Source organism: Corvus kubaryi, unplaced genomic scaffold (genome assembly GCF_017639235.1).
Source record: "Corvus kubaryi isolate FWS band 111438036 unplaced genomic scaffold, C.kubaryi_AGA036_p1.0 split3-131, whole genome shotgun sequence".
NCBI lineage: Eukaryota > Metazoa > Chordata > Aves > Passeriformes > Corvidae > Corvus > Corvus kubaryi.
In genome coordinates this window covers 7,981,985-8,008,783 of record NW_024582083.1, presented here as the reverse complement: position 1 = coordinate 8,008,783, position 26,799 = coordinate 7,981,985, and the positions used below count along the sequence as shown (strand labels likewise).

At 37.1% G+C, this 26,799-nt stretch overlaps 1 protein-coding gene across 36 annotated transcripts in view; it reads left to right on the top strand.

Annotated features, from left to right (window-relative positions):
* The first annotated feature begins 14,481 nt into the window (after positions 1-14,481).
* Positions 14,482-26,799, top strand: part of SORBS2 (sorbin and SH3 domain containing 2) — a 79,534-nt gene continuing 67,216 nt past the window's right edge. For 16 of the 36 annotated variants that reach the window (XM_042014840.1, XM_042014806.1, XM_042014819.1 and 13 more), the window contains exons 1-5: positions 14,503-14,548; positions 21,406-21,498; positions 22,069-22,095; positions 23,080-23,204; positions 24,189-24,806. In XM_042014840.1, the coding sequence (XP_041870774.1) occupies positions 14,539-14,548; positions 21,406-21,498; positions 22,069-22,095; positions 23,080-23,204; positions 24,189-24,806 (873 nt within the window). In that variant the 5' untranslated portion in view covers positions 14,503-14,538. Of the gene's footprint in view, positions 14,549-21,405; positions 21,499-22,068; positions 22,096-23,079; positions 23,205-24,188; positions 24,807-26,799 lie in introns of all 36 variants that reach the window. The other 20 variants (XM_042014838.1, XM_042014830.1, XM_042014823.1 and 17 more) reach the window with 5 other exon arrangements.

Below are 26,799 nucleotides of genomic sequence, written 5' to 3'. Positions count from 1 at the left end.
ACACCACAGTAAGAATTTTATGCAGCAGTGTTGTTTGCTTTTACTAATGGATCAAATCTGATGGCTGTTGTCAAAGCAGACTAAAAATGCATGTTGTGGTTTACCCCCAGGCAGCAGCCAAGCCCCACACAGCCGCTCACTCACTCCCCCACCAGCAGGACTGGGGAGAGAATTGGAATGATAAAGGATAGAAAACTCGTGGGTTGAGATAAAGGCAATTTAGTAGAGAAAGCAGAAGCCACACACTCAAGCAAAGCAAAACAGGGAATTAATTCACTGCTTCCCATGGGCAGGCAGGTGTTCAGCCATTTCCAGGAGAGCAGGGCCCCATCACACATAAGAGTGACACGGGAAGACAGAGTCACAGAATGACTGAGTGACAGTGTTGATTTTCAAAATGCTTACTGTTTTGTGGTATTAGCACTGGGTTACCATGTGATACAAAAATTTCTAGCAAGAGTGATTTATCTGTTGTACAGCTTTCATTGTAGTGGTTGTGTTGAGACCGCTAGTTTTGTAAAGTAGGAAGCACAAGTGTTCTTTAGAAAGAAATAATAAAATAATTGTATTGAAAAGCAGTGCGACAGACACGTAGAAATGAGTTGTAAAGTACATATAAAGCAGACATCTCTTACCTGAGCAAACAATGAGTTATATTAGATTACTGTGCTATATCAAAAAATACTGAATTCAAAATAATGTATCAGGTAGAAGTAGTAGAGAAGGTTTTTAAAGATGAAGTATGAACATGAGAACATGGAGCAGCTGGTTTCAAGGAGGTATAAATTATTCTAAATACGAGCAGAATTTATATATTATAGCTATATAGCAGAAGGGAATAGGAGAAAAATATGAACCTTATCTTCAATTAAATCTGATGTTTGCCTTGTGGTTTCTTTAAGGTAACTAATACTACATTAAAATGGGCTTGAAGGCAAGGCACTGTTGCTGTGTCAGTAGTTAAACTGAGGTGACTCATAGGGAAGACCTAAAGAGCTGAGTGGAGTTGCATGGGAAACTGTTACTTTGATTTACAGAAATTGTTTTGAAATTACATGAAGTATTCCAGACTTTCTAAGCAGATCAAAACCTGAATGTCAATGTCAAATTTTTGTGAGTGGAAAGACCAGATTAAGATAATTTTTTGAAATATTTAGTTTGTTTTGCTCTTCTGGGACAATTTACAGTAAATTAACTTATGTCTAAATGAAAGCTTAGACTAGCCAAAAAATCAAACATGTGATTTGAAAACAAGCAAACAAATAAATAAAGTCAAAACAGGACCTCTTAACAATTTTGCAACTTATGCACCATTTTCCAGAATTGCTACTCTTATCTACAAACATTTTTCTATGTAAAAGTGTTTTCCTACAAAACGTTGTGTTTGCATGGTAATTACAACCTCATCAAGTTTTACAAGAGAGATACACATAGTGTTCATTAAAATAAAGAAGTGCACATTCTTCAGCAACAGAGGGGATACTTAAGAATGGGATTTTGAGTGTGAAGGGGAGGCTTCCAAGAGGTAAAACAGAATGGGATGAAATTACAGCCAAAATAGCAGAAAGCAGAGATGTTCAGAGCCACACCTTTGAAATGAAAGGACTTTATTTAGGAATTTCTGAACCTATGCCACTGATAATACTTAGAGCAAGTGGAGAGGAGAAAAATTTTCTTCAGAAATGAGAATAGGATGCCAGGAAAGTGAGACAGTGTGGGGTTAGAGATACAGGTGAATACTGAATGTGAAAAGGATCATGGTACTGAAAGAAGGGAAGTAGAGAAATTCAGCAAGAGTACAGAATAGAAAGAAAAAACTAGACATTCATCAGCAATAATACAGGTCATTTATTCTCTAAAACTGTTAGTTTCTCAAGAAGTAGATAATTTTTAATTATTTGAAATAGAAATCAGAACACTAATCTGTCTTTTTCAAAAATTAGCTTTCAAAGGCAAATTGATTCCAACATACATTCCTTTGTTTATGCCTGGACTTTCAGAATTAGCTCATTTTTTGATTGGAAGTACTCTGATACCATTTCACTTAGATGGGAGAAAGAACATCTTGCTACTTCAAATGTTACTGATCTTCAGGGGAAGTATTTTCATCTCCTGGGACCAATTTAAGGTGATGGATTTGTGGAGATATTAAAATAGCTTTTTACATTTTAAAAATTATTCCTTCTTTTAGGCTTCTGGTTTCTTGTACGCTGTGTTTTGTAAGCAGCACCAGCAACTGCTGTAAAGAATGAAAAAGCAATTGTGTTTTCAGTTCATTAACTTCATTAATTTGACAGCTTTTTACAGATAGGCATTTCATGACTTCAGGAAATTTCAAGACTAGTTAGCATAACTTTATTGGAGGAGAAAGATACATGTTTAAAAATGCAGTGTGAGTTTAAACCTTCTTCCGTTTCATTCAGAAAGTTCAGGTGAAATAAATATCAGTAATTTGAGTCACTAAATTTCTTACATCTGATTTAATATTGATCCTTTAAATGTTGAATCCTTTAAAAAAGGAGAAGCTTACTTCTTTACTCACCTGCCATACAGTCCTGTCTTACTGTTTCATGTGACTAATTATACATTTTTGGATATGAATGATTGTGAAATAACAAGTTCTAAGTAATACCGTTATAAGCCAGACTATTAAACATAAAAATCCTTAATAAGCAGGTATGGATGAATTCCACAGTTACCATATTTTCATGCCTATAGCCCCATGATTTTTAAAGATTTTTGAATTTTACCAATCTCCTATATAGGACCATGATTTGTAAGATAATTAAAATTTACCAATTGCCACTGCAGATCTTGGTATCACTCTTCTGTCTGCAGAAAAATCTGGAAATGGTAACTTTATAGATGCTGTAGTCCATTGTAGATGTAAATCATGTAGATCCACTGAGGATAGCTGGGCTGCTGCCCAGTAGCTTGTAAGTAACTTATAAGTGCTGAGAAACATCCCAGAAAGCTGGTGAGAAAATCAAGAACTGACAGAGCACCCTGACACTTCTTCCTGACAAAAATCTTCTGCGTTTTCATATGGCTAAGCTGAAAGAAGAAGGTGACAGGCTGCTATGACAGTATTAAAACATGCACTGTTCCCATCACTGTTCAGTATGAGGTCTGAATCCTGTTTAAAATTTTAGATTTTCGTATAGTGGTGATTGAAAGCAACCAAAAGGTAATAGTCTTACCTGTGTTTCTCAGTCTGCCTAGTTTGACAGTAAGATCTGTTTACAGTTAAATTTCCATTTTTTCAAGCTATTTTAAATAGCTCTTCAGAGGAAAAATTACTGTACTTGTTATGCCACTTAACAATTGGTGTAGCATATTAATGAAAATCATAGAATGTAATTTACCTTAATGATATTTTCTTCTTCTTAACACTCCTAAACAAAATTTGCATGCCTCCATGTTAACTTGTTCACATTCATGTGAAATACATGTGCTGGAGTTGAAGCCTGTGTCCTTGTCACGTGCATGTGGGTTGGCATACAGTTGAAATCAGTTGTGCTCTACATAGCAGGGGAATTTAATGAGCAAGTAACAGTGGCTTTTGAAATGACACACTGCTGCAGTGCACTGTATGGTAGGTGGCTGTAGTTATAAAACTATAATTAAGTGTGTGGGAACTGAGAACATCTGCTAAGGGAATGGCACTTACTGTTGCCAATTTAAAATAAATAAATAAATACAAATGCCTAGTGCTGTAAAACTGACATTAGGATACTGGGTACACCAGGTTGAGCTGAGGACATATTTTAATAATTGCATTAAGTAATCTGGGGGGTAGTACATGACGGAAGATATTCTGTCATGGTGCATTATGTCATCTATCCGCTATCTGTTATTCATACTGCACTTGATGAGGTTGAACAGCTGGTATTACAGCAAGGCATGTAACTGATCTATGTGTTTTCCTGAAACAGATACCATCTCATGTGCAGGCACTCCAGGAGTTAGTTGAGTGACGCTTACCAAGCAGAACAATGAGCCCTAAATAGCACTGGTGGTGGCGTCAGAACTGGGGCTGTTGCAGGTACATTTGAACTAATCTGATAACCTCAATGTAACACTGCATTTGGAACCAGTACTAAACCCACTCAATCCTGCTGGCATCAGAGCTCCTGGGAACATACCCTTGGCAAAATGTCATGGGTGGTTAGAAAGCAGAACAGGCTTTATATACTATCATTTATCATTGTAATAATGAAACAAACCTTGTCCTAAAACTTTAAAATATTCAATAATTTTGTTTAGAACTGCACTATTAGCCTATGTTAACTAGCTGGAGGAGACCAATTATCTGTTTAACTATTATCATAATTTTCTGGTTTGAGATCCTGTTTCAAGTTTCTTGTCAAAATAAGAGGTCATGGTTCTACAATATAATGATTTTGTTTACATTAAAAATTCTGGTCACTTACAGCAAAGTTTGGACTCACTGGGTGGAATACAGTGGCATTCCAGTTACAGTGGCAAACTTTTAACACAGCTTTGATAGGAATGTGACTTTTCCTTCTCATTACAAAAATTCACAAAAAAATCTGTTTGCAGGTGCTCAGTAGAGATTTGGCAAAAGTAGAATCTGAAAATCTATTCCCATTGCACATGAATAGAAAATTAGAATTGAGTACTTGAATGCTTCTAAGTGCCAGGGCTGGTATAGGGAATGAGTGGGACTATTCACGTAGTTGGTACTGCAATGAATGCTAGAGCAATCTGAAAATGAGGTGCTGGTGTTTGCTATTCTTTCAGACCCACTGTAGACTAGTCTTTGCAGAGGAAAATGCTGCCTGGCTTGAAGACTGAGGGAATAAAAGCAGTAGACTGTGACAAATTGCCTTTGGCGGGGGAAGGAGGAGTTTGGTTTGGAGAGTAGTGGCAACAAAACTGGGAATTCAGTGGGTTAGAGCGGCAAGACTGGCTAGGAAGGGATCTGGGGCTGAGAGCTTAAAAGGCGGAGGTTTCTCTGATGTCTCTAGAGGAGTGATTTGGGTGTCCCTGTGGTGCCAGATAATGCAACTTCAGTATTTCCCCTTCCTTTCAGAAGGAAAGAAAATCTAGAAGGAATTCCGGAAGGAACATAGAAGGGATGACAAGGAATTGCTTTAGCGTTGTGAAGGCTGCAGTAGGAAATGCCAGCTAATGCTACGTCTACTGCTTCAGCTTGTTCCCTCTGTGTGGATGTAGTACTTGCAGTAGTTTTATAATCACTTGTTTTCTGCAAATCTGTGGCCTCATCCAGAATGCAAACTGGATCTCCTCATGGGATGTGGGAGTAGGTTTGGGTAAGGAATGGAGTCAGTAGTAGACTCTTTAGGGTGCTTCTTCCATTTGCTGACACAGTTTGCTTTGGTAGTAGGGAACTAAGAGAGTGAAAACTCATCCTGGTTTGTGCCCTCCCTCTTCGTTCCTGTGGTAGTGGGTCTTGTACATAATTGTGGAAGAGCACGGAAAGCTCTCACTTGTGGGTGGCTGGCAGGCAGATTCCAGTGCACTTCATAGCCACACGTGGCAGTGCTGTACAGGCACCCAGTCACCTCTCGGGTGATCCCTAACCATTGTCCCATTGTCCAAGCCTTGCACAAACCTCTGACATTTTCTTTCAACATTTCTGTGAAGACTGAACATTTTTTTGTGTGCCATCTCGCAATTGTTCCTGTACCATTCTGCTTAATCTTTGTGAGTTTTTAGCTTTAGACAGTTTAGCAGAAATCTTAAATGTGCTGCTGAAGAATAAGGAGTTGAGAGGGAGAGAGAAGGATAAGCAAACAATCTAAAAATTAACCAGATGTCTAGAAGTTTTGAAATTCAGCTAGCAGGTACAGGTAGTTAGCTTTAACACTTCTTATTTTCATGAGTTAACTATGCTCCCAACTATAATGGTTGGTAGGTCTTTCTTTGGCTATTTATATTAGGAAGAATTGTAGCTTTTTGTTGTTGTTGTACATAGCATTGAGGCATGTTGGATTTCATGAGGTCTGAAATCAACTGATGGTACAGTGCACATACTCATGTTGTAAACAGTAGTAGTGGCATTATTTTGATGTCTGTTGTATGGAGGAGTGAAGATATGTGAAATGAAAATTGCTGATTGTGCCCCATGGGAAAAGGCAAAATACAATATCAGCAAAATATTCAAATTCAAGCTTGCAAGGCTGATTATTCTGGTTTTCATGTGTTGTACATGAGGAGTTTTCCTTTGTTTTGAGAGCACATAGTACTGCTGGTGTTAAATATCTTCTTTCCTGCAAACAGTTAAGTCTAATGGGACTACACTTATGCAAAGCAATGGTAAAATTCTTGAGAAATGGCAAAATGTGCTAGGAGTTAATAAGATAAACTGCATGGTATAAGGCAGGCTTTATAGCAGGGATAGAAGATAGAAGTTTACAGCACTTGACTTTCTTTGAAGCCTGTCACTGATGAATCATTAGGTATTGAGGCATTATGATATGTCAGCATGAAGATTGAAAGGCCAGAAGTATTTCTTGTGCAGCAGAACTGAAGAAACCATATGTCTGTTCAGATCAACAGTGAATAAATCTACTTTAGCTTTTGCTTCTAAACTCCTTAATCTAAAGTAAAATCTTACGATCTTTCCCCATTTCATTGCTCTTTAGTTCTTGTCACTTTGGGTTCACAGAATAGATGTGCAGATGTACCAACAAACCTAAATTGGAAGATGTGGCTCAAGGAAGGAGCCTGTCAGTGCTTCCTCTCCTGGGGGTCACTGAAGTAGGTGTGTCAGTAGTATTCTGTCTACAGAGCCAGAGTAAAGCTGATCTGAAGTCAAGCCCCTGTGTGGATGTCAGGCTTTGACACTTACCTTTTGGCTGGAGAAAGTTAATTCTACTTGCTGATGCTGGAACACGCTTTGGAACTGAATCACACCAAGGCTGTTCAGTGAGTTCCAACTGTATTAGTCATCAGCCCATGCAGAGCTTGAAATGAATATAGTGGGAAAAGCTTGGGTTCAACTCTCCACCTTTTTAGACAGCAGAAATCTTCTGGTTGTTTTTGTTGTCTTCCTCGTGTGTAACAAGGCAAATTAAACTGGATGTGGTGTGGGAGAGAGTTGTGTGTCTGGGTTTATGAGGTCCATGCATTTATCCACACACGGCTCCTAAGTCTTCCTTCCTGTATGAATTCACCTACATCTAATAATGCCTGAGTATATTGCCCACTTGGTTTTGGTAAGGTCTATATTCCCTATGAGAATTTGTTACAGAACCTGTAAACCTTCAATGTTTCCAAGACCTCTGCATCTCTGTCAAACTTAGCCAAAATTGGCCACAGGTTTTAAGTACTCAGTAGGGGTACTGAAAGTTTTTCTGTACAATCCCTTCAAGTTATTATCTTAGAAAATAATAAGGATTCAAATCCTTCACTTGGTGTCTCTTTGTTAGTCTTTTAAGTTACAGGTATTCTTTCGGGTTTTATGCACATGTTACAAAAAGATTAAAGCAAAATGCTGCTCCTTCAGCATAGTTAAAAGAATATGTTAAGGAGTCTTACATCACTTCACACATTGGTCCAACTCTATTAGCTATATGTGACATAACCCAGTAGTTCAGGGAAGTATATTTTTATATTTAAGACAAAACCGATAGAGGGAAACAGAAATGGACTTTTCTTTCATGAATTAACACTATTCCCACTGATTCTATGGGGAGTGGTATTGACTCGTGGGGGAAAAAATCTGTATTGGAAGGAATTCTATTTAGGTGGAACTTTATGCATATTTAGTCTGAAATTGGTACATATTACATACCTAATAGAAAAGAGCAAGAATGCATTGTTTGTCATACTGTATAGAAGCAGAAAATTAGACAATACTTGAAGTATTCAAGTGACCAGTAATTTGCAAAGTTCTGGAAATTAGTGATGAAACTAAAACTTTCTTATGTTCCTGACAACTTTGGTAGTTACTGCAATGTAAAGAACCCAGATTTAACCCTCCAATGATGATTTTTTTAACAGAAACATGGTTCTAATGATATTTGTTTGTCTTGAAAAAGATGGAGAAATAGTTGGATATTTTGGGAATATTTGTATCTTCTTGGAAATGAAACTTTAAAATAAGATTTTAAAGAACATCTAAAAGATTTGACAGGTGAATTCTGGGTACCATTGTTTAAAAATTGTAATTCGTAGAAGACAAATACTTCATTGTGATAAAATGAAAACTTTCAGAAGTACTAAGAACATGCAGAATACTTTTAAGACACTCTGTCTTACAGTGGAGTTTTTTGTAATTATGTCTGTGCACACCGATCCACTGCATGTTTACTTCAGTGACATGCTCTCATACAGTAATCTGCACTAATTTCCAGCCTACAGAATGAGTCCATTTGAACAAATACAATTCCTGTAAAACAACAGCAAAGGCAGAAGACAAAAGTACTGAACAAAAATAACCACCACTAAAGGCTAGAAATGTAAAATTTTGTATTATTAAAAGCAGTAGTAGGTGCCTGGAAAAAAGGCTAAGAAATGTGAATTGGAGTCAGCAAGTTAATGGAACTTTTCTTTTAACCTTTAGTCAGTTAATGGAACTTTTCTCCTTTTTTATTTATATTTAAGTAGTAAAAATAATGAAAAAAAATCACAAACACCACAAGCATGACTGGAATTATTAATAAAATTTTCTGTAGTAGTAGAGGAGGAGATGCAGAATGTAAGAGCAGCAGTCTGTCCTCCTTGTTCCTTGTGCAGCTGTAAAAATAACCAGTAAAATGTACAGAATGTTGTCAGCTTGAATAACTTTCTTGGTATCCTCTTATACTTGCAGTATCCTTTTAGGAAAATGTTCTGCTACTGAAGTATTTGAGAAGTGTTTTGAGATGACAGCAAGTACCTATTTAGAACCAAATGCAGAAATTTTGTTCATTTTTCAGTACATAGCAAGTCAAAATAAGTATCTAGTAAAAATCATGCTACAAACAGGCAAAAATTTAAGCTTTGTGTGTTTTCTTTAGAGACTTAACTTGATACCAATTTAAATACAAGTGTTTGAACTTTTTCTGCTGATGCTATGTGCAAGAACAAAGATTGCTGTTAGAAACCTGCAGTTTAGAAACATGGTCTTTGCTTTTCCTATCAGACAATTGGTAAATTTTCTGTGTTTCATGAATGAACATGGGAAAGGAAGATACTGATTTCTCTTAATCTTGCATTTTTAACATTCTCAGAAAAATTGCATTAGGAGAAGTGTCTGGAAAGAAGTTCCTGTGTCATCAGATTTATTCCCCTGCCTTCAGACAGTCACATTTTTTCACATACATTTGTCAAATTCAGAATATTAAGTCTGACCACAGCATTTGTGACAAGTGCTTCAGACCTTTTTTGTCATGAATAGAAATTGCCTTATGATTTTCAACTTAATTTAAGATACATGAAATGGTTAATAGTGCATTTATTTCCTCCACTTACGTCCAATCCCTTGATGTGCTTATAGAGAATGTTCAGTCATAGACTCCTGTGATGGATTCTCTTGTATCTGATACTCTGAACATTTGTACATGGAAACTAGAACCACTTGGATTTTCCAACACAAAATCTTAGCAGTACATTGAATAACAATGTCAGTATTGTATTTGCTGAGGAAATAGGCTCAAATATCTGATCTGCTGTAGGTTAGATATCGGCCCAAGATTGTTTGTAATACTGCAGATGATCCAGGAAACAGAGGTTTTGTATGTAGAGATTTCTCTGGTCATGCACTTACTGCTGCTGAGTACAATGTGAGTTATCTGTTGTGTTCCAGTAGAAGTTTATGACCATGTACCAATTATTCCGCCATCCCAATCGTTTAATGACCTGATCAGTGCATTTGCAGATAATGTGCATGAGTAACGTGCGCAATGACACTGCACTTCTTAGAGTGAGGATGTCTTCACAACCCTGTAAGAAAAACTGAAAAGTTAAAGTTACAGAAACTGCGATGTCACTTGTCTCCCTGTGTTTGTCTCTTTGACTACCTATCTGAAAACACTTTAAGTAGAACTGGAGTTCTAGCTCCTGAGTGTTCAGATCCTTATAGGGTGAGGCAGTGTGGTCTGGGGGAAAACAGTATTTATGCTTGTGATTAACATAAAGCATAGTTCTGTGGGGCTTTCATAAAACATATGCTTATGCATATGCTGACCATATGCCTTACTGTGTTGGATCTAAGTAAAGATGCCCTGCCATTTTGGGGACTTCTTGTTGCATGTTGATAAAATTGAAACATGGGGGAACCATTTTCATTATAAGCATCATCTACCTGTGCTCCATCAAACATTTTTTTATACAAACAATATCTTTGCATCTAAGCTTTCTACCTGCTTATAGGCTCAGCAGGAGAGACTTCTTCTAGCAAGGCAGCTTCAGGACTGTTGTTTCTTTGTGTGAGTGTTGTTGTCACAGTCTAACATTTTGGGGTTTATCAGTTTCCATTGCATTCTCATTGCCATAGTTGTCCTGCTAACAGTAAACATCTGAAACAATTTCTTTTAAATAGTGAGAGAAATAGTCAGCTTCACTGTAATTTCAGAACTAATGCTTCATACATTTTTTTACCTTCCATCACTGAATGTATGAGTTGGCATATGAAGTATTGACCTGTTGTGGAGCAGGAATGCTCTGCAGAGTCTTAATGATGTGTGTTAAAAGAATATACTGCCACATGCAAAATAGAATCCTGCCGGGTAATAAATATGTGCTTGTGGATCACCTGCAATGTTTAAACTCACCGAATAAACAATCCTTGTAGTAAACTCACCCACTGACTTGTTTTCTTAGCTTTGCAGATATTTTCTCAAGTAGATTACTCTCTCTAGCTCAAACTGTGAAATTAGCAAACAACATTAATGAAAGTTTGACACTCCTTCTGATGAAAGTCGGGACAGCTCCTGTCCTCTGCAAATATCTGGGAACTGCTCTCTACCTAAGAAAATGAAAATCTGTAATTTTCCAGCCAGACACATATCTATGCTGCTGTTGATCCATCTGCACTCTGTGTTCTAAATCAATTGCTTCTCTCACTAAAGGTCCTTGAAGTAGAATTCATTAAAAGGATGGTAACTGTAAAAAGCACATACTAGAATTAGATTTAGAATTAATATCAATACTCTATCAAAAAATTACATTTTAAACCTGCTTTTTATAATATCTTTCGTGAAATGGCAAAGAATAAATAAGAGCTAACTTAGAATCACAGAATGGGTAAGGTTGAAAGGGAACACATTGGGTCACCTGATCCAACCTTCCTGCTCAGGCAGGGTCATCTGAGAGCACGTGGCACAGGATTGTGTCTGGATGGTTCTCCTGCCTTACGGTTGTAGGTGCTTGAAGAGCTGATCAAGAATGGAATTAAACCTCTAGCAGTAAAGTCATGCATCTTGATTCATGAATAAACTGAGGGTGGGGAAACCTTCCTTGACTTCTCACTAACCCTTTTTATAGCTTCATATGAGTGTGGAACAGAAGGGGTGACAGAATGTTTTCCTTCAGCACCCCCCACTTCAGAACTTACCAGGAACAGAAGTAATCACAAGTAGATATCAGGGTCTCTTGGAGAAAATAGAGCAGATGTCAATGAGATTCCCACAAGACTTTGCAGTAACCTCTTGCAATGCAAAGAATTTCTGAGCTAAGTTAATCATTGTAATATTATCAAGGATATGTATTTAGTGAAACTAAATGTAGCAATGGTAACTGCAGTTGTATGCAACCTAGCAGGTCCATTTTTGTGCGTTAGCACAGTCATTCATTTCCTGCTTCATTAGCTCTTCCAAATGAAGCTAGCTACAGAAAATGACACGAAGATTAATCCTGGATTTCCCTCTGCAAAAGTTGGGCCTGCTACTGTGCTTAAACTCGCTATTCTTTTACCTCAGCATCAAAGATCAGATGTGAACTGAGTAGAAGACTTGCCCAATCTAGGTGACTGATTTTGAAAACTCAATAATTCCTGTGGTGCTTTGTGTCCGTACAGTCCTTGCAGGCCTTCCTTCTGTCACAGCATTGGCTGTCTGAGAGCTGAGTATTGTAGCTGATCTTTGGGTGTGCATTTTGGCAGTAGTTAGTGTCTGATGCTTCCAGTGGAACATTCATCTCTCCTCTGTCAGGGGCAAACCCATTCCCAAAGAAAAATTTTCAGAAGGAAATCAAGAAGGAACCTCAGTACAAAACAAAACCAGCCCTTTGCTCCCTGTTCCTCCCCCCACCACTTCCTCCTTGAAGCAAGGATCTTAAAGACTGATTGAAACCATGTTGAATAAAGTCATTTCAGGCATATGGCATTTAATTTCATCGCATTCATTTGGCTCCTACCCCAGTATCATTAAGTATTTGAATGGTGCTGTAGCTCCTTAGAAGCAGGGAATTCAAAATAATTTTAGTATTAAATACAAGGCCTGCTGTTTGCATGCGTGAGATTTGGATTGCCTTATTTACATGCATATGTTAGGTATGCAAGACTAAGTTGTTTTTTAGCAAAATTAGATTAATGTAGAAACGGTAGTGATTTCTATGAGGTCCCTCGGTGAGTGTCAGCAATGTAGCCTAAACTGTTCAGATAGAAATTCTTAGGAAGACAAAGCTATGGTGCTGAAACTGAGTTTTGTCTGTTAAAACTTGAGTAAGAGTTAAGCATGCTTTGGGTAAATATATCAAAGCCACCTGCTAGAAATCATTTTGGCTCTGCAATGTTCCAAGAGTCCTCTACTTGTTGGGTCTGAAAATAAATATCATGTTGCATTTCATAGCTTATACGTGGTACCATCAGCAATCCAGTTCCAAGCTAAAAGAAGGCTTGGAAATGGTGTCTCCTCTAGCAGTCTGAAAACACAGTGGGAATTTGAGGCTGTAAGAATATTCTGTAGCAGTTAAAGAAATCCAAAGTTTCAGTCTGACACCATATATCAAAAAATTTTTTTTACAAGCTGAATATGCCTTAATTTTTAAAAGATCTTTTAAAAATTCTCAGGGATAGTTTGCTGATAGCTGCAGCATAAAAATAATGCAATAGAACTTCATTCACTGCCAGTTATTTATTTCCATAGTTCTCAAGAAGTTTAACATACATCTCTTTTTGTCACAAAACTGACTGCATAATAGCAGCAGAGTTCAGATAGTTTCTGAAAAACAGTAGTTTTTTCAAGCAGTGGAATGTCTGGCCTTGTTATGAGTACAAGAGAATACAGCAATATACATGTTACCTCAGAGGTACAGTTAATTCAGGGTTCCTGTTGAGTCGAACTGGAATTCTGTTTTGATATTTTGTTTACTTGTATTAATGAGTACCTTGAGTCTCCCATCACAAAAATGGTCCCTTATGCATACCTTCCAACTTATTCCAACGTAGCCAGGCAGTTTATATTTTTAATTTATTTTTTGAAGCTGTATTACATCACAAAATCTAATTTTCCCCTTGGTTTTATCCTGGGCTTGGTGTGGGAACAGTGCAGTGGGAGAATGATTTTTTCTTTTTTTTTTTTTTTTTTTTTTTTTTTTTTTTTTTTTAAAGCCCTCAGTATTTTGGCCTCTAGTGTGTCTGCCCATTTTCTAAAGTAAATTATAATGGACAGTGTATATGTAACAATACAGCTAAGACTGGCTAGTATGCAGATGCCACTTCATCCTGAGATAAAGCTGTGACATAAACTGGCAGTAGGTGGAAAATAGTGTCTACTTTGTCCTGTGATATCAGTAGGCTGTTAATGTAGGATGCTATGAGTTTTCTGCAGTTGTAGTTTGGTTTGTTGTGTTTCACTATTTGTTTGTTTGTAAGTACTGTATAGAGTTGGGATATCTGAATAGACTCAAACTTTGTGTGCACTTTACATTACTTTGGTGCAGATTATTATCTTTCAAAAGTGCGTTGGCGTATAGTGACTTGGTTCACTACCTAATGATTCCATTAGGAGTTTTGATAAGGATTCCTGTGGGTGCGAAGACACATCCCAATTCTGTGCTTAGAAATACATCAAGCAACATTAAGAATTTCAGTGTTGTCTGTGGAGATACGTTAAATCACTGGATGGAAACAACCACATCTGCTCATAAATTGTTAAGAAAGACTTGGTAACTTTGGCTGCTTAGAAAATATTTGGAGAGACCTACTCTTCACAGCTTTTAGTTTGCACAAAGGAGTGAATAAACCTTATAAACATCTTTTTAAAATATTTCCATGTTCCTGTATGGAAAAAATTTTTAGTTTATAGTTTCAAGACCAGAAGTTAATCACTAGGGGTTTTTTTATGCCAGAGAAAATATTTACAACAGAGATATTAAACACTTGAAAATAGGGTGACTTATAATGGAAGTGAGAGTTCATCTTTAACTTTGGAAGGACAAGCAGTACCAATTTAATTAAAGCGGTGTTAAAATAGGACTGCCATTTGTATCACAGTGATTCTCCACCCCTCCAAAAAGCCCTGCTGCCATTTTGTACCACACATTCTTGTCCTGTGCAAATTAATAGATCGTTTTATTTTCCACAGGAAATCTGAAGACTTTTATAGCAAATCCTCCAGTGTCAAAATGAACACAGGTATGCTGCATCTGTGAGATTTTTTTTTTAATGTGTTGTTTTGTGAGCAGAGAAAATCCCAAATTTACTAGAATTTTCATGAACAAATTGTACTTTGAGTGCTGAACTCAAAATAACCAAGATACTTTGGTAGTGTGCCTGCTTATGTGCATTTGTATTCCATATGTAAAATTTACATACATGTTTTTCTATGTATGGATATATATGGATACACAAAATAAAAGTGCATGTTTAGCCTTCTGTTCTTAATTTTATAGTATCAGTTTTGTGCGTGTATATGTTTTATGTGAAAATGCATAGTATGAGGGTATAGCAGTGATGGAAGAGTGTCATTAAAGCATCACATTTTCCTAAGAAAATGTGCATGCTTTTAAAATCCTTTATTTCCATTCTGTACTGTCACTAAATTAAGGGGCATATAAACACAGCCCTGTATTATAAACTGCACTTGCATATCAGCTGAGGATAATCTTGAGGATATGTTGTACTTACGGTGCTTTGTATTTTCTCTCAAGCTGCTGTAACAGATGTATTGACCAAATTAAGTACTCTGTAGAAAGTTATCTTCATGATCTATGACAGCATACTAATAGTTGCTCCTGAACTTCCGAAGCCTGTAAGATAGTGCTGCTGTTTGTGCTGGAAGAGGGAATAGGTCTCTTGAAAGCAGACTGCTGAAATCCTGGCCTCATTTAGGTGTAAATTTTCGGTTGCAGTCAGCTCTTTAGGTGAACTGTCTGGTTTGAAGATTAACCTGTGGCCCAAGGATAGACATATCCATCCTTTCCAAACCAGTGGCTTTGTCACTGACCACAGTGCTTCACCATGATATGGTATGTGGGACCTGAGGACCAGAACTACCTTTGCAGTCTGATTTTCAGCAGCATGCTCTAACTCAAAGGGATTAGCTTTTCCATGGTGTAGGTGCCGTTATCTAGATCACTGTATTAATCAGGCTTCATGACTTCCTGTTGTCTCAGACATTCGGAACTCAGTAGGAGCCATTTTTTGAACATGCATTTTAATACAAAGTTAAAATATATTAGCTCACTTGATACCACTACATTTGTAAATAGAACAAGCAAGAGAAATTAATTTCCTCATTTGAGTGTGTACTTTTGTTCCCCAAAGTTTTGGTTGTTCTTAATTGTTTATCCAAGGTGGTGTATTTTTCATTTATAAAAATACTATTTGATATTTTTCCCATCCTCTCTCATTTTTAGTGAAGGTGCCTTTCCTAAACATGTCATTCTATATAATTAAGATAGTACTAAAATAAGACTTGTTTAATAGAACTGTAATTTCAGAAGTAACTTGGCTAATCATCGTACTATAATTACATTGTGCATTGCTGTCATATGAGTTAAAATCATATGATAGAGGTAATTTTATAGCTTCACATTCAAAAAACGTGAATAAAGAGGTAAATTGCCAGTTTGTGCTACTGCAACCCTGAAGTATGACTTTTTTCAATGTTATACTAAGATTTTTCATGTAAGTTATGAATTCTCAAGACAAAAGACATAAGATTTAAATAATCTGTGGCTGAATGACTTCTCTTGGGGATTGGGAATCTTCTGATCACACAGGAGCCTTGAAAACAGACCTTAAAGACCTGAACATGCCTGAAATCCTCTCCAGTTACTTAGAGATATCATGATTTTAGGTTGAACTTTCATCTACTCTTCACTTAGACAGTGAAAACATTTTTTCATCTTCTGTATGCTTGATATTAGTGTGAATATTATCAGCTGCAGTAAAAGAAGGCATTGACAGAAAATGTGGCATTTCTTATCAGTTCCATTGATGTAGATTGTTCTCTGACTGTAAAAAAAAAATAAAAACCTGCGAGTAGGGTGTAAAAGTGGACATCTTGCACCTATCCTTGCACTTACTTAAAGCGTTACTTCATTAAGAGAGTGACTCAGGTGGAAGCTGTTCTGCCTGGTGTCCTGTCTAGCTATTTTTTTTTCCTCTTTCCTTTTTTTTTTTTCCTTTTTTCTTTCTACACTATGCTTTCTTTGAACATGAGTGCTACAGCTTTGGTTTGGGGTTGATGGGGGTTTTTTTATTTCACTGCTTTATAACAGGAATTTGTGCATGGTCCAGTTGGAGGTTATCAGATACTATTGATTTGCCAGTAGTTTTTTTTAAAAATACATGTTTCATTAATGACTCCTGTAGGTAAATGAGCTCTCTAGTCTGATGCCAGTAACTGGTGGAGTGGTAAAGCTGGTGTATATGCAGCTTTAAAAGTAAAAAGTAAATCTACTGCTTAGAGGGGGCTCCCCTAAGCCAGTGCTCCCTGTGGCTGCAGACTTGGCAGTCTGTCTCAGCAAACCCTCCGGAAGATATTTTTGTCTACAGAGAAAATGTTTTGAAGAGCTTTGGTTTGCAATACTCTACCATATATGGGAGGGATTTTTTAGCATTTGATGTTAATTCTGTACCACATGTTAGGAAGGAATATTCAGCAGCATAAGGCAATGAAACATTTTTGCAAAAGCTAAGAAATAGAGGTAAAATATAGAGAAGGTTTTCAAAAGTATCAAGGGTACTTTGGCTCATGCTTCCTTTTGGAGTTCAAATGTCACAATTTTAAAATAGTAGTCTCATAGAATGTTGTGTGTGTTTTTAAACCCAGACTAAGCAATCATCAACAGAAAAGTATTTTAAGCTATATATAGGGGATTTCTTCAGTAAGTATTCAGGTATTTTACAGATTGATGAACATCATTAACTTGGTTGCTTGATTAACTAACTTACAGAAAACATGAGCTGCCCACGAAGCTCACATCAGATTAAAACACAGGATAAATGTCCTTATTGTTCATTATACATATGTGCATGCATAGCTCATGTTGGAGGAGAGGTAATTGCATTGAGGAATAATAAATGGATAGAAGTTAATAGTTAAAACGGATTTTTAGTGTTCATCTGTAAATATTTTGGCTGAATTTCACACAGATCATTCTTGATAAATGCATCTAATTTTAAAGTTATTAAACAGGTTAGCTGTTTGCATTAGATGAAGCACATAAAAACAGCCAAGAGTGAAAAGTATGCAGTTCTGGAAGACTGCAAATATTATCTGTTTGTTAAAATTATTAATGGAAGCCATTACATGGACTGTTCTCTTAAATTTTGTCTGGGACACAAGAACAGAACTTCTTGGGTCTATGCAGAGTTCCTGAATAGATTGTTAAGCCGCTTTTAGATCACTGAAGTAAATTAGCTGGGCTTGAGTTCCAGGCATTCTACAAAAAATTGACTTTTTAGCAGCATGAAAGAACCAAATAATAGGTTTGTGTAGATTATGTGGTAAAAAGCTTATCAGCACATCCAAAAAGGACTTCAGAGAAACAGTGGAAGGAGAGGAAGCCCAAGTAATAGCCTGCCCTGCCAGGATACTCCCAGGCCCATCATAGGAGCCATCAAATGCCTATCTATCTCCATAAGCCTGGAAGGGCACAGAGACACAAGGGCAGCCAAGAACACAAATTGAGAAGACCCAAGGAACAAAGGGTTTCCCTCATTCAGGGCGTTCCCAGGGCTGTCACAGGAGAGCCAGGCATGCATTGAGTGGCAGACTCAATGTTTGAGCCCAGTTGCTGGAAGGATCCACTCTGTCCATGTGTGCCATTCTCCCTAGTGGACCTTCAGCCAGAGAGGGAAGGGTGGTGAGGCCGTTGTGCTGTATTAGTGTGAGTGCTTGGAGCTGTGTGTCCACCCGTGTATGGATGGGGTGTATACATGTGTCTGCTGGGAATGCATTTCCAATCTCCCTCCTGGCTGGATCTGGGGACATAGAGAGGCAGCAGCTTTGTCTGCCTTGGACTGTTGGACCCAGCAGTATGTATTTGCTTCAGAAGGTCAGAATGCAAATAAGGAGTAAGAAGCCCTGATCTGAAGACTTCTAAACTTGAATTCACTGTACAGACAAAGGGAAAAATGGTACCATTCACAATTACAGTGAATAGACTAATAATCAGCAAACATGTTTGGATGCCATTTTTCTTTTCTTTAATAAGCTTTAAGAGCTTATTAAGAATTTCTTGCCCCTGGCTGCTCTCTCTCACCTCTTCACACAAGGTCACCATCCTTTCATCTTTGCCCCCTTTGTTTATGCCACTGCTTTTACGGACTGTCTGAAACAATCTTTTCAGAAACCCACCCCCTGTTCTTAAATGAAATGGTGGTATTTTGAATCGTCTCCATCTAGCTTTGGAGCAGGACCCAACCAGTAGCCTATTTGTCAAATACAGATACAGCTCACTCAGGGTGATGCTGTCTCTAGTGGGAGCAGCTGTTGGGGCTGTGAATTTAGGGGAAGGGGTTAAAGGTGGAAACAGAATTAAGAGAGGGAGAGAAAAAGAAGCTGCAGTTGCATTTTAGGCAGCTGTTTTGATTGTGAGTTATTGCTTAGTTTCACGTTCTAGCATTGCCTGCAGACCTTAGCTGATTCCGGTCTCCTTTGCTTCAATGTTAAAACAATACCTGGTAAGACAGGGCTCATTCCTGAAGAATTTTTCAGGTCAAAAGAGTTGGGAGCATGTAAATACATATTTGCGCGCATATTTTTTATATATACAAGCATTTTGTATAGATTGTTTCACATATCCTCATTTGTTCCTTAAGTAACAGCTATGCAATATTAATTGCTTTTAGTTTGCAAGGGAAATGAGCAGAAGATCATTAATTCAGTTTCCAGTACTGTTTCTTAATACTCTACACTCCACTTAATGGGAGCCTGGCCTGAACATAGATGGGAAGATGGAATCCATCGTGCATAAATATGTGCTTGCCCACATACATTCATATTCTACTAGAAATTTTGCTCAACTCAATATCATATAAATGGGAGGTTATGTCTTAATTGAGTGCTAATTGGATCTCATTATGTTGTACAGATACTGATAATTAATGCAGGTACAGACTTGTGAATATATATATTTATATTATATATATAGGGGTAAATATTGTATGTAGTCAGGTACAATCTGTTTTATTTATCTTGTATAAAGCCAAAACACTTTGCTAGATTATGGGTCCATGAAGTATAAAACTCTGACTCAGTTCAGTTACATTAAAAACTAAACTGAAGCAGAATTTCCTGAAGTTAAAATAGTTAAATATTTGTAGTCAGCTTCTCGTTGTCTTCACTTTCTCTATCATGAAATTCAGGAAGGTAGCTCTTGAAAAATTACAAGTAAAGTATCACTTTGTTTGAATAAGAGCTGTGACAGTATAAAAATTTTTTCTAGCTTATATTAAATGTAGTATGCTTTCAAAGTCTGCCAATATTCAGATTGGAACAGAACCTCAGTATCAACACATCATCAGATCTCATTGGAATTACCTCTGATGTATGTTGATGGTGGGGGAAAAGGAATACAAGAATGGAAAATGTGATTTTAATTACCATTGCCATTCTGTATTTATGTAAGCAAACTAAAACAAATGTGCAGATTTGATAGCCATTGCCTTAGTTTCACGTGTACAATGCCAATAATTAATGGCAGGTAATGTATTGCTTTCAACTACTGCTGGCTGAAAAAATTTGGCCTTTTGCCTTGAGCCTTGAAGTTGGCAATGAGTCTTTGGTACCACTTACATCGAGGCAGTGGCTCTGATGTTTGCCAGTGTTAACAACTACTTAGTGCATATCCTACAGGACCTGTGGCCAGGGGAGTATTGGAAATACTGAAGGAACAGGGGAATATTGGAATGAGCAAAGAAATACCAGGAGCTCACTTCTCTTAGAGACGTGGGTTAAAGATGACTCTGTGGCTCAAATTACTTCTATCTTACCAAATACTTTCTGCAAATAGGTTGCAGGTCTTCATTAAGAACTTAATTTTATAAAACTCCCTGTCATAGGTCACAGAAATAAAAAATGCATTTATCATGCTTGTAGTTCCTGACTTCATTGAAGCACTGAATGAAATTTCAGTAGTATCAAATATTAAAGTTAAAATAATTATTTTAGTGAAGAGCAGAAGAATATTCTTGCTAAATATAATTGGGAAAAATATTTATTAAGTTTCTTTTACAACTATGCTAGAGTTGCTACAAAGCTAAGTTGTGGGAAAGCTATCTTCTAATAGTAAGAGAGTATTTATAAAATGCAATGGCAGCTCCAGTGAGAGAGAAGTAGAATAAAGAAAGAAATGAGCTGGGCAAGATCCTGAAGGAATGTTTTTCTCTATACCTCATTTTTTTTAATTATTCTAGATTTCTAGTCATTGCCTCAGAATGTTATTCAGTTCCAGACATACTTTTTTTTTTTTTTAAACTTAGATAAAAAAGGAGAAGAGGGACAACCAGTTTGTTCCATCAAAATGAAAAAAAAAAAATTATGCCTTCACTAGTAATTTTGTTTCTTGAGCATAGAGAATCCAAAAGACTGAAAAAAAGTACTTTGTCAGCTGATCGAACATGAGCTTAGTTTATGAATGGTGTCTTTCTAATGCATACAATGAAATCATTTTACAGTGCAGATTATTGATTAATATTATTTTGGAATGCTTAATCCTTTATCTTGATTACTTGTTTGCTTTTACTAATTAGCTGTAATTAAGCAGTCTTTCAGGTAACAGAGTGTATATATTTCCCTAGGGGTTTAAATATTAAATACAGCTTTCTTCAGTTATTTTCTATGAGGTTTATTATTAAAAGCTTGTGAAATTTTATGTTTTCTGCAAATCTGCCAAACTTGCGAATTCACACATTTCTGCAGCAGTTCCCTAACTGCATGCTTACTTTCATACATGTTTGGCATATCTCACACTGTGATATGTTGCATGTGCTTGCTCCCTTTGTCTGGGGCTGCTGTCTGTATTGTTTTGTGCTTCCAGATAGCGGTGGGTGTGCTCGCAAACGCGCTGCAATGTCTGTCACATTAACAGCTGTGAAGAGAGTTCAGAGTTCTCCAAACCTATTGGCCTCAGGTATAACCACTAACCATTGAGATACAACTTCTGAATGGCTTTTTTGTAGTTGTGCATTCCTGCCATATTACTTTGCAACGAGGAGAAGGGTAACACTGTTTTCTATTCCACTGACAGATCTATTACTTCTACAATGCTTTTTAAAAAGTGGTGATAATTTCTCTCTGCCTCTGCTTAGTAGCCATTCATGAAAAAAATAATAAAACATGAATTATGTGTAAATTCATTTTGCCCTTGATATGTATTTTGGGTCTCACATCCCCTGTATTTTTTTCAAGATAACAAAGCATGAAAAAGAGGTTTTGTTTATTACAAACTTTTTATTGAAACTTGATTTAAAACCTCTTCTCAAGGAAAAGAATCTGAGTGTTGCTGTAAAATGATTGTCAGAAGCCAGATTAACTTTAAAAAATCATTTATGAAGCATGTTTACCTAAAAATATTCACAACAATAAAAACATACTAAATCTTCATTAGAGAGGCACACTGCTTCTTATCAGTACTCCTGTGTGGTTTTTGCAAAATTAATTTATTTCTAACACAAATTAATATTGGATATTTCTTTTTCAGGGTCTGATTCTCAGTCTCCAGATTCAGGTAAATAAAACACTGTATTATTTATGTATCAGTGTAATACCATATAAGTTGATGAATTACAACAATCTTCTATTTATTTGATTTCATTGCTCCATACTTCCTCATTCTTCAAGGAAAGCACACCTGAAATTATAATCCTAATTGTTAATGGTTAAGACCTCAAATTCAGATCTCATTTGAAAGCATTTATTTCCTGTAACACAGAGTATGTTGTCAGAAAAATGAATTGTGTGGGAAAAAACAGACTGCTAATTTGCCACCTTTAGCTTCATCACTGTGGCACCATTCGGTGGTACTTGCTATTTCCTTTTTGGTGTCTTACTCAGGATTTCAAGTTCTGCCCACCTCACTTAGCAGCCTGCTCACATAATGTGTTACTTTTCCCAGCCTCTTACAGTATTTTGTCTTCAACATCTCCCTGTATGTTTGGCCAATGCTTTGAGGGCATTCCAGGTCTGAGGATAGAGAAAAAAACATGGTTGGTTAGTTGGAAAATCGAGATGTCATTCAAATTCAGCAATAAGATACGTGATTGGAACAACTAATTGAGTACTGTGGTTAAATTTTGTGAAACTGCCATGACCAACTAACTTTACATGAGCTGTTTTTCAAAATCCACCACAGCTGTGAAGTTCAAGAACCTAACCTGAAAGTGAAAGAACTTGAGCCTGATTTATACAGGGGCCAAAGCACCAGCATCTCAAAAAGACTCTCAGGGTTAAAATACATAGTCTGTATGAAAGCTGTGGGAAGATATCAAACTGCCCGATACCAAGACTTTTGGCAATGGTTGAATTTTCTAAATTTTAAAGATCAGTATTTTGTAGAGTAGCAGCTTTAGCCATGTTCTTGTAACTTCCATGGTAAAACAGCATCATTGTCAGTTGTGTAATTTGTTTAGTAGCTGGGTTGCTATGTTGAGAGCACTGTAGATGTACTAATCACACCAAAAAAAATGGTTTCATTCTTTTTTATTTACAAAAGCTTGGCAATCTTACAATAATGGAAGTAGAGAAACGCTGAATGGAGACGCCAGCAGTTCATCTCTTTCAGCAAAAGGTTTTAGGAGTGTGCGGCCAAATCTGCAGGATAAAAAATCACCAACTCAGGTAAAACTGGACGCACCACATTTACTGCTATGCCATTGCTGGGGGGGTTATTCTGGTGGGGGAGCACATATAGATGGGATACCTCTATGAAATAGTGTCCTGATGTCTTCCAGATAGTGTGAATCACCTGTTCATATGGGTCACTACAGACTGGTTTACTGCATAGATAAAGCATACTCCACACAGGCTGTATGCCCCCCGGTTAATTACCAGAAATTGCTTTCAATGAGTAAGACAGACAGCTAAATAAAACTAGGTCATACACAAGTAAAAGCTTTCTAGGAGTGTTCCCAGACTTCAAAGAGTATTTATTAATAGTTTACACTTGGAAAAGTGCACCAGTCATCAAAATATCTGAGAATTAAAATTTATTAATTATACAGAATAAAATGCTTCTGCCTGTTTTGTGGAACAATGTAATTAGAGCACACTGAAAACAGAAACAAACAACAACAAAAAATCAAACAGAAGCCCCCCCCCACACTTGGAAACATCTTTATCTGTCCAAAAATTATCAACATACTAATCTTAAGACACTGTTACTATTTTAATTCAAAGGTGTAAGAGGCTCTGTGTTTTATATATGTGTGCTAGGTGTGAATAATTGCTTCCTATCTAAGATCATGGAGTACTTACATACCTGAATGCTTTCACATCAATAATTCTTATTCAATGTAATAATTGTTTTTTAAAAGAAAACGAATAATTGTGGGGTCCCCTCTCATCCTTTCTGATCCCACTTTACTCCAAGGAAATGGAACATCTGGCTGTTTAAACAGAAGCTGCACAGGAAATGGTGGTGGGAACCTGACCAATTTAGTTGTCCATTGAGTTGAGCAATGTTGAGATGAAGCCCTTTAATTTGCAAGTTCCTATATTTAAATATAAAAGTAAAACTGAACTGTATCTCCTGCTAACATTTACTTTCTTTCTGTTTCTTCTTCAATGTTATTTTGCTGTGTGTGGATGCTTTTGGCAAATAAGGCACCTCTGCCACCTCCTAGAAAAGAAAGTTTTCGGAAAGCAAGAGTAACTAATCACGAGAACGAAATTAATCTCCAGGCAGTAACTGCTGATCCAGCTAAACACCACCCCACAGATACTGCCTATTACACTAGCGAGACGTCTATTCAGGAGACAATGTCTTCCCAAATATCTAACACAAGTGTGTCCTATGCACAAAAAATCATTAAACCACTGACCGCAATCTCCAGTACAGACACGAGCACAGTAGCTGGCATTAGTACTACTCTCCATCAAGGCCAAAGGCAACAGTCTCAAAAACGTAAAATATCTACCCTGAAATTAACCCGGACACGTGACCCAGCAAGTAGCATTCCTTGTAATTCACAGCAACAGCTCAAGCCTGTTGAAGAGCCAGTATTTCCAGGAGGGCCTGTCTCACCTGCCTGTAACCCCATGCCTGAGATACACATAGCGTCTCTTTCCGTTCAGATAGTTCCCACCCCTGACAATAAAGCAGAGCCTGAAATCCAAGATCATCCACCTAGTATTTCTCCAGACACTTCAAAGATGCCTTCAAAGGATTTGGGACAAAAGTCTACAGTTCTTCCTTCTTCACAGGCTGCAGAATGCCATGTGGTATATTTAATTTTTCCATCTTTTATTTTAGATCTTCATGAATCACTTAATAACCATCTGTTTAGTTATACTTACATTACCAAAGTTAGATCTTGTGTTTTCTGGGTAAAACTACCTGTCACATGGATCAAAACAGAAATGAACAGAACCTGAAGGTTTTGGAAGGTTATTGGAAAAATAAAATTATCTAGCTGAGATGGAAGGCAGAATTCTTTGTTCTTCTGCTAGCACTTTATGAAGTGCAAATGCACCACAAGAAATTATTGTACTCTAGGTGATGCATCTGCTTGAGTGGCTCTTCCTAGAGAGGATTGCATTAGAGGGTTATGCTGCCATAGATGCTGGAAGGATCAAGTATGGATAGAAAAATTTAGGTTGAGTTGGGGGGAGCTTAAATGCAGCTCTGCCAGTTTGCTAGGGCCACAAAAAATACATTTTGTCAGTCAGTGCTTTCTGCAAGACTGGGCACTGCTGCCTCCTATGTGTCCTGTGCAATAGAGCTTTTTAAAGAAAACAGGTTGGTAAAATCTTTGTCAACAACCTCCATATGAAACATCACTGGGCACTGAACTTCTACTCTGTTTCCCCTATACTTTATGCCTACTGAAATGAAATTTCTTTAACTATACTGATCTCATGTAGGAGAAGTGGGAGTATCAGACACACAGTATAGGACCCAAGGAGTCTGAGCAGTATTCGTCGCCATTCAGAAACTCATTGGGTCAAATGAAATAAGCCTGGGCACAAGAAAGCAGCAGTGAATACATACTAGGCAGAAGGAGAGCTCTGAATAGACTTCGTCCTTTCTACTCTGCCTTACCTATCCACATTAGGATTTTTCTATTTAAAAAGATAATTATTCCAGTATATCTGCCAATATACCATCTTATCTGTGTTTGAAATGGAGGTAGAGATTGCTGTAGGTCTAGGCATATCTGCCTCAAAGCTTTGTCTGAGTGAGAATCCCATCATGGCATATTTGTGTTCATCTAGTTCTGCTGGAATTATTGAGGCTGCTCTGAAGTAAATACAGCACTATTGACAGCCATATTGTCAACAGTAGTAACACATCTGCTTTTCCAGACTGGTTCTTTCAGAGCATCACATTCAACCACATCTCTACTCTGGAAGCCAAAAGTAACTGCATTAAAAACAGGATAGCTTTAAAGTTGTAATATGTCTGTCTCCCCCTTCAACTCCCAAGTAAAATTTTTGATCAGAACAAAGCTCTGTGGAATTATATGGCAATAATCCGCAGTGCTCCTTTTAAATTCTCTCCGTTAAAAAACAGGAGCACAGAAGGATTAATCACTTTTGTCCTTCTCAAGACTAGGCACTATCAAAACTATCATCTTAAGTTCTTCATTTAGGCTGCATAAAATTTAGAACATTTTGAGAAAAACAAGTTGCTTTAGCTTTTAGAAGAACCAGTCTGCTACTCAGTGATTTTTGCCAGCTAAAACAAGTCAGTTGAAGCAAGAGTCACAGTAAAGAATCCATGTCAGAAACAATAAGGAAAGCTGAGCAAGAGGTATTTCTGATAGATGGGGTAGATATGAAGATTATAGATGACAGGCTTGCAAGTCTTTTAAATATGGGCATCAAAGGATACTGTCAAACAGCAGAACAGGTGTGGCCAGTACAAATTTTGTGTCTGTTATCTTTTCACTTAAAAATAGTTGCTCAGCCTGTTAGAATATGATGCATTATATGTGGTCAGAGAAATCAAAGTGTTTCTCAAAACAGAAAGTATGATAGCTAACAAAGATTACAGGAAATACCTTTTATGATCAAGAATAATACTCAAAGTCTAATCAGAAGGACTAAAAATAGTTCATCTTCAAGTTACTATTTCTTAGAATTTTAAAAGTCAAAACATATTTTGCATTTTCTTTTTAGTTTAGAATCTACTTTAGTTTCACTTCAAGCTGAAAAAATCAGAAAAGTATCTGTGGCTTATTTGGCAATTCTGCACTTACTTTTCTGCCTTCTC